This window comes from Pterocles gutturalis, unplaced genomic scaffold (genome assembly GCF_000699245.1).
Source record: "Pterocles gutturalis isolate BGI_N339 unplaced genomic scaffold, ASM69924v1 scaffold43113, whole genome shotgun sequence".
NCBI lineage: Eukaryota > Metazoa > Chordata > Aves > Pterocliformes > Pteroclidae > Pterocles > Pterocles gutturalis.
In genome coordinates this window covers 1-9110 of record NW_010124495.1, presented here as the reverse complement: position 1 = coordinate 9110, position 9110 = coordinate 1, and the positions used below count along the sequence as shown (strand labels likewise).

At 35.6% G+C, this 9110-nt stretch overlaps 1 protein-coding gene across 1 annotated transcript in view; it reads right to left on the bottom strand.

Annotated features, from left to right (window-relative positions):
* LOC104465283 (interleukin-6 receptor subunit beta-like) overlaps nt 1-3590 on the bottom strand; it is a gene marked incomplete at its 3' end in the record, with an annotated part of 11408 nt that extends 7818 nt beyond the window's left edge. The window contains exons 1-3 of the mRNA XM_010078266.1: nt 3513-3590; nt 2104-2415; nt 171-303 (exon numbers count right to left, since the gene is read on the bottom strand). Coding sequence (XP_010076568.1) covers nt 171-303; nt 2104-2415; nt 3513-3579 — 512 coding nt within the window. The remainder of the gene's footprint in view (nt 1-170; nt 304-2103; nt 2416-3512) is intronic.
* Between the last annotated feature and the right edge of the window lie 5520 nt (nt 3591-9110).

Here is a 9110-nt window from a genome sequence, read left to right as displayed (position 1 = left end):
ATTCTTTTTCCCCTCCCCCCCCCCCCCCCCCCCCCCCAATAGAAAACAATGCTTCAGAAGACTGGATTTAAGTTAACTCTTCCAAAGTATCAAGGAATTTCAAGGAAGTTTGGTTTAGCCTACAAATATTCCTCAGAATTTTTCTAGCTATTCTATGAAGGGATACTTACCATCTGTATTTCAACCTAAACTGAGTGTCCAGGAATGTATGCCTTCCAGGGTCCCAGGTACAAGTCATAGGATATGTAAGTTTTGACAGCTGATGCACAATGCAACTTAAGTTCCTGGGCTTCTCTGGGGGCACTGCACAGAAAAAGTTAACAATAATTAACCTACATACACATTTCAATCCAGTAAGAATAATTCTAGGTATCTCCTTACAGCAATTTCAGTGAACATCAGAAGTATTTATAGTCAGATTTCTTTCTAAAGGACAGGTCAAAAAGTGCTAAATACCATCCAGCAATAGAAGTCAAGAAGCTTAACCAGCTGTTCTGAGAAACAGTAGGCTGTATAAAGAACAAGCACCTGACATTAAGGAAGAGCACAGAAGACTTCCCATTCCTTGAGGCAGGAAACCTAGTATCAACCATCTCTCATCTAAATCTGTGTTAATTCACACAGAGGAAAATGCTAGTGAGCATTACTGATGGATTTGCTTATGCTGGCTGCCAAAAACTTGAGCTCCAAGGCAACTGTGATAGGTCTATTCTCCCCCACCTGAGCTATGGAAGCAGGATGCTCTATCCGCAAACACCTACAAGATAAGAGATCATCATCAATGCACTTTCATAGTGTCTAATTAACTTTTTCAGAGTGCAGCTGAACTAATTTTTTCCCTTCTCATGTTCAAATCATGGCATAGAGAGTTTGTTTCTAGTTTTTAGAATATCACTATTTACAAGAGTTAATGTACTTGAAGAATCATATTTCAAGCAGAATGCCTGAACGTAACTACCTTATGAATCTTAGTTTTGTTCCTGAATATTTGTATTCCTCTCAAACTTGTTATTGTTTACAGTATTTTTCTTTAACAGTATGAAAAGACAGTAGCTTGAAATACAAATGCATATCAATATTCATATGTGAATTACAAACTGTAGAATGTTATCTGAATGTCATTCAGTTTATTGTCTTTGGATATTCTATCTGTCCTCACCTTTCCATATACTTTGCCTGTCAAATCTCCTCATATGACATTTACTACTGAGCAGCTGAAATAGAAAACATTGTTTTTATGTGAAAGCATCTTGTAACTCATGCTAGAACCACGTTAATTTAAATTGTGAACTTAAGCCAGCCTTTGTACACTATCATGCAAAAACTGCAGTATCTTTCACCAGCTCTAGGAGGCAACATAATTCACCCACCATTCATACTCCGATAGTAAGGACACTTGAACACTTATTTTGTAAACTGTCCAGCAATTAACAAGTAGTACATTAAGTTATTCATGTTACTTTCTCGAGACCTCAGTCTTGTCTCAAAGAGCACTTGCTCAGAACTATGCAAGTGCCATCATGCTTGAACAAGGAAAGTTCATAATTAGTCAAAAGCATCTTCTTGTATAAAGGAAGAGTAATCCCAATAGTATGTTCCATCCTTAAGGCAGTTCAAGTTAGCTTTAGTGATACAGATGGACTAAGTATTTTTCAATCCATTAATGAAGAAAATATTAATTTCATAATGTTATTATAAAAGCAGGACATATGACCTTACTGTATTTCCTTGAACACTGAAAAAGAAACAAGAAGTAAGGAGAAGTTAATTTATTTCCTAGGATCTATTTCAGTTAAATTAACATCCTTCTGTAATTTAAATCCTCCTGCTTCAACACTTTTCTTTTGTTTTCTGTTCTGTTTTCTTCAACACTTTTTCAACACTGAAATATTCCAGAGTATTTTTACTTTTAGACAAATCTATTCTGTGCATATTTACCAACTTTGATGGCATGTAATTTGACAGCATTTTTGTACAATTATCCAGGAACAGAAATAAGCATCTCAATATGTGCACACTTTCTATTGTTTGCATTCACTTCCCTGTTTCCTAGAAGCAATTTTATTAAGACCAGAATAAAAGGTAAGAAAAAATGGTACTTACAGCCTATTGTAACTGTAATTCCATAAATGTTCTGCTCAATCTGTCCATCTGCTAAAACGTTGCATGTCAGAGGAGTAGATAGTGAAGAAGTGTCATTAAATGTGACGCTGGAAACCGTTCTGTTTATTTCATGATACTGTTCTTTAGGTACCACTCTATTTTTAATTTTCCAGATAATTTGATTAGCATAGATATTACCAAAGTCAAGACAACTTTCATTCAAAATACATAATGCTGTGAAATTGGAACCAAGGGCCAACACAGGAGACTCTGGGATGATGTGACCACATGACTGTACAAGTCCACCTGAAACTAAAAAGAATGGCATCTTTAGTAAAAACAGAGCATTCCATAATCAATATTGATGATACAACACTAGTGTAATGTTAAATACTACATGTGTCTAAGCAGGAGATTAATTAGCTACTTGATAGTTATAAAACTGAAATGCATTGGTGGACCAGCAAGCAGATTCAAGGGGCAAAACCAATGCAGTCTTCCCTGAGATTTGCAAACTCATTTTACCAAGCCAGAAGAGCTCTATTAATAAACAGGGCCTTTAGAAAGAGAGAGGAGGAACATTCAGTATGTTTTGAAGGAGGAAGGTAATATACTTAAGGTTACTCTTGCAGTTAAAAGGTTTCTTCCGTTGAGAAAGTTAATGACAAAAAATGTGATAAGTATGCACCTTTGTTGTGGTGGGCTAGTTTTACAAAAAATGCATGCAAACAGTTAAATACTTGAGTTGTCCCGTTCAAAAGCTTCCATGCATATACTATAAGCATATTTGGGAATTATAGCGAAGTTTGCGTGTTTGGTAGTACTCTTTTTACAAATGAACCTCAATACAACAATAAAATTGTGACTACTGCTACAGAGGCATATGGAGAATTTTAAAGATTAAACAGATGCCTGAAATACTGCCTCGAATCAACAGCCTAACTGAACATCTTCAGGATGATCTTTTGCTACCCAATAGAAGTGGCCCACAGCTCTAACTTGATCATAGAACCTTCTACACTAGTTCACTGGTAGTTTATTGCTTTAACAGCATTTAGTCTCACCAAGGCACACTTTCATCTAGATACCATTTGGCATACGTGAAATTAGACATCAGTTTGCTACAGTGATCAACTCCAGTGATGTCAGTGGAACCAAAGCAACCTTTCAAGTCACTCTTCACAATCTCTATAGACAAATCAGCAACAAACAGATGCAGAAGGGAATACTGATTTAACATGCATTATTTTATCATACTATTAAGAGCATAGACTAGGTCTCTCCATCCTAATACACATTGCTTTCTGCCCCCACCTCACAAGTACTTCAAAAAAAAGGAAGTATGCACTTCAAACATCCAATTAAATAAGTTCTCTGTCTCAAACACAAGAGACTAGTAGAAGTCTTACCTTTAAAAGAACAAATATTCAAGAGCAGATAAAAGCTATGGGCCACCCAGTTCCACCCAGAAAACATGCTGGACAGAATTCCTGTAACAGAGACATATTTTTTTTTTTTAAGTTAAACTATTACTCTTCATTTTAGATCACTGTCAAATTCAGATTTGTATTGATCTACAACAATTTCTCAGGTATGTACATTTGCTTTTCTCAGTTAGTATCTTCTCACTGTAGAGAAAGAATGGGCATATTCTTTCCATTTTACTCATTGCTGTAACAAAATCCAATGTCTGCTTAAGACAACTGATGCAGTTTAAAGGCTCTTTAGTTACAAACTTAAGAAATTTAAGGTTAGGTCAGTTTAAGGTTTTCAGGACATATATGGAAATAAACCGAACTTCACTGGTACTTCTGTGGAAGGTTCAGTTAGAGGTTTTAAAACAGAACCCTATGAATTTGGTTATGGTTATCATACTTACTGAGCTTTCAAAAGCACTGATGCAAACTCTTTGCACAAGGTTCTGAACAACTCACAACAAAACCAAGTTTCTCATTCACAAGAGGGACTTAAAATACATTTAAGAATTACAAAGCACAGAACTTCCGTATCAAAAACTGTTGACTGCTATAGAAAAAGCATTAACTAATTCTTCAAAACCTTAAGAGGGAGCTTGTAATTCCTCAGAAGTTGAACATTTTTAACACGTTATGTTCTTTATTTCTGTATTACAGCAGAGCTCACTCATTCTCCATTTTGGCAATTCTACCAAACAGGTTAGGGAAACTGAAGCATCCACCGAGTAGCTTCCACTGCAGTTGTTTTGAATCCACAAAGTCTCTTCTGGATTTCTCAACTTGCAGTTATAAACCAGCCCTAAATTACTAAAAGCAAGCAACCATTCTCTACATACTAAGCATATGAGCTATATTTAGCTACATTTATGCATCTTTGCAGGAATAGGTAGATTGGATTAGTGAAACAGGGCATCTAGTCTACAACCTGATCTCTAAAAGCAGACTTCATACTGTTCTTATAGCTAGAAGCTAAACACAGAATTTCTAGGTTTACCAAGACTTGAGATGAGAGTGCCTGTAGCAACCCTGCTTCTGAAGTTTTATTGTCACTCACCTGACAAAACTTCTTTGGAAATCAGCATTCTGAGCTCTACTCCTATAAAAGGCAACTCACTAAGAAGTTTAAAGGAATGCCACAGCATTCCTTAGAAAGTAAAATTTAAAAGCTATACTTACTATAATCAGAAAGAAATGAAACTGCAATTTATGACAGGAAATACTCCTTTGTTTTGATTGCATGTAGTTTATAACAAAGACAGAAAGGCACAAGGTGTTCCACATAGGTCAATTAAACTAGACAAGACATTTAAGGACTGATTTATCAATACCAAGATAGCATCCCACTCCTTAGGTATTAGAACATCTAAGCCATTCATTTTTACAAATCAAGGTAAACAGTGTAATGTAAAGAAAATTTCTATTCTCAAGAATTAGAAACCAACAAACACAAAAAAGCCAAACATTTACAGCAGAGTCTTTGTAGGGCTCATCAACATAGGTGTGTTTCAGTTAGGACTAAAATAACAGCCATTAGAATCACTCAGTAGAGTCTTTATTCACATCTAGACTTGCAAGTTCATTACTCAAAGCCCGCAAAATTTCTTATATAAGAATTTTATACTATAAAATATTGCTGATAAGAAGACTGGACAATTACATTAACAAGTTTATGTAACTTTATTTACTACTAGAGGTTTGGGTTTTTTTTTTTTAATTAAGTAACAAGATTTATTTATAATCAGACTGTATTTGTACAGAGTTGAGAATCAAAAAGCTATTTGTTTTTTCTGTGTTACACTCAAGTACTATCTCTGGGCTGGATATGAAAACCATTATCCAGTTTTAAGTGCAATACATCTTTAGATACTTCTTACAAGTGTACAATAAGAGAACTAGACGAATTGATTTTTGCTTATTATGGATGTAAGGTCTTCCAGTATCTGAAAACTAAGTTTTTACCCACTCACACCCTTCTGCATTTTAAAAATACAATTGGTTTCACAAGTTTTAATAAATTCACATGATGAATACAATAAACTTGGAAGAGTATTACCAGCACACAGGAATATATCTTAGTGTCTCAACTTACTCTAACATTTATCAGATAAAGCTTGCTTTTCTCTATTAAGGTTAGACCTCAAGGTTTGTTATTTTAAGCAAGCTTCATTTAAAGCTATTTTAAGTTAAACCATTTCATCTGAGGCCAACTACAAACCAGGTAGAAAGAAGCAGCTCCACTTTCTCAATTGCCAAAAGCTACTGAACAACAGCTGATGCAGATTCCACACTGAAGAGGAACAAGTAAAGCACATGTAAAAAAGGCAAAAAGGACATTTTTAAAAAGCACATTCAATATAGTATTTATCTCCCATTTGGTATCACAACTGATGCCACATTAGAATAATGGCAATGTCAGCTAAGTATTGCATCATTACAAAGTTATTGGTTTTATTTTTGGTAATGATTTATTTCAGGTAAAATTATATTTCTGCAAAACTATTCAAGAACTGCTGGTGTTAAAATCATACTAAATATGGCTCAGGTTAACAAAAAAAACCACAGTGAAGCACCTGAAGGAACATAAAAGCCAACGCTTAAAAAACAATAACCAACTCGATAGAAGTAAACACTAACATATCTTGCTTTCAAGTATAATGTTTTCAATAAGAAGTCAAAATAAGATCACTTCATCTTTTGAAATAAATGCTATTTCTACATTCAATTGTTTTCCATACTTGGAATACAACATTTTAGTTGTCCTGAGCAGATTTATTTACACATGGGAAACCGAAATCCAAATCTCTACTATTTCGCACTTTGGAAGTTTTTTTTTTAAAAAAAAAAAAAAAGCCAAATCAGCCTTTTATCTATACTATGTAGTTGTTGCAGACCAGTAAGTGAAAGTTTTCCCAGCCAAGTCAAGTTAGGTACAACATTAAATGAAGAGGGAAAGGAGACAGAAAGGAACTGACGCTAGAAAGTTGCCAGGTTACTTTCATAGTTAAGTCTGCCGAGTGGCAAAGGATTAAAGTCCACCAAAATACACGGTCAATTTAGAACTGCTGCTGGTTACAGTCCTTAACACACAGAATGTAAGTTATCTTAAAGAGGAAAAAAACCTCTTAAAATGCTGAGATTACTTCAGTAAAGACAGACATATGAAACTCATCTGCCGTGAGATCACCCCATTTAATCCCTAAATCATATGGGACTTTATTCTTCATTCTGCTACCATTTTGAAAGGAAAACACTAAGACTTTATGCCTGACTCTTAAACTGATGATACAGGCAGCATCCTATGAAAAGCTCTAAACTACCCTAAAGTCAAGCTTTATATGCACAAAATAGCAACAGCATTGTGTTCTATGACTAACCAGTGAATAACAGTTTTTCAAGACACATCAGGCGTTCATGCAAAAGTGATGCTAGTACTTATTCTCAGCAGCAGAGAATACTCTTACAAATTAATCTTTTCATACACCAACCAACCAACCTCAAAATGAATAACAGGTATGCAACATATAAGTTCTCATCTCTCCATTTCAGAGACGTGACAATTATTGTGAAAGTGATTTACAAATGATAACTTCAGTTTAACAGATTACAGCCAAAATGACATGCTCTTGCAAGCAAAGCTAGCTTGCAAGTCAGGAAGTATAGATAACACCACGACCACCACAGGAAAGTGTTAGGTCTATTAAGGCTCATCATCACATCAACCATGAAAGCCCAAAGGTTGTTGGCAAACGGATTTCCAGAAATTCCTCAAAAAAAATTAAGAGCTATACTTGCAGCATCAAGAGGTAATCTCTAAGACTCCACATAGGTCAGGCAGATAGAGGAAGGAACCAGTACATAAAAGTGATACTGCACACAGCAACTACTGCTTGAGGTTTCATAACAAGCCAGGTAGTACTTAAAGCCCATCTAAAAGCTGTAACTATCCTCAAGGAATTTTGATGACTCAAGCTATAACTGCTTTCTAATTAGGAGCAGCTCATCTCCAAGCTTCCTTCCTTCCTCCAAGCTTACTTCTTGCTTGGAATTATTAATGAGACTCAAAAAACCCAAACACCACTAAGATAATCACTTGAAAACCTTACATAATGTTATGGGCAAAGAATATTCTGAAATTCATTTTCATATTGAAAACATCTATACACAAATGATATCTCTACCCCTGTCAGTTAAATCAGTTCTGCACATTATTAACTTCTTTGCCTCTAGAAAGAAGCTTCTCCCTACCTCTGGGGCTTTAGTATAACACTCAGAATAAAAAAACCCAAAGAAACAGGGAACAGATTAAAATGACTGAAATACCTCACTGGAGGCACCACATACTTGCTTGCAAGAATTAAGTTCTTCATCCTGTCACCTTCTTAAATTGCAGATCACTTTTTCTGAAATACTTCAGATTTTTTTTTGCAGCTAAAAAGTAGCTTTAGTCTAAAAGCAAATGAAATCATACAAAACAATGTCTTAGCATTCCATGTTCTCCTTCTGAAGTCAAACCTTTAAGACTGACAAGCACCAATGCCGGTTCTCTAACTTAGACAGTTCTTGATAATATAAGAATTATCCTAAAAATACAGCCAAGAAGTTCACTAATTTTGCTACAACTGTGCTAGTGCTAATCCCCCAGAGACACAGCATGGGAGGCAGTGGATCTCCATTTTGTGTACAGACTCAGATGTGTATGTATCTTTTTTCCTCACAAATACAAAATTATATATAGGCTTTACTTGAAGAGATCACATTTCTAGACAAGTAAACAAGATCCAAATATTTATTTTTTAATGCTTAACTTGTAGGAAGTAATCTCAAATTTTCATCATCCTCTCCTATTTTCCTGTTGTGATATGCTAACATACAGATTAAAAGTTTATTAAGTTCCAACAGAAACGTTTTACATATCATTATTCCTCTGAAAGTAACAGTATTACAAAGACGAGTATAAATTTTATGTTCTATAACAGAAAAGAGGGCGAAAGATAAAAATCCTAAAAGTATCTGATCTCTTCAGGTTGTGGACCCCCTTTCTCAGTGACAGGGCAGATCACTAATAACAAAACTATAACCCCACATAATTCTATTACGAGGTTTCTTTCATAAATGCCTCAGAAGTAACAAGCAGCCACCAGCTGGCAATCACCTAGTCAGCCTAAAACAAGGATGAAAACTGAAACTGGAATTTATTCTCCTCTGCACTGCCAGCATACTTGGCAGACTGCTTTCCTTTGTGCCTCAGTTTCATCATCTGCAAGATGAAAATAATGACACTGTTTTTCTTTAAGAAGAGCATCAGAGACCCACCACAACTATCACTGGGGCTCAGGCACACACCAGAAGCTATCAGACACCCAGGCTGCTAACTGAACCTGCTCCTCCCTAATTCCTCAGGGAATCCCTCTGGCTGTTGGACCAGGTATAAAACAGTGTGCCCTTCTTTCAAGGCCAGAAGGTTCTACCTCCTGGTCTACAGGCCACTAGAAAAGATCATTTGTTGTGAAGGCAACAAAATGCAACACTTTT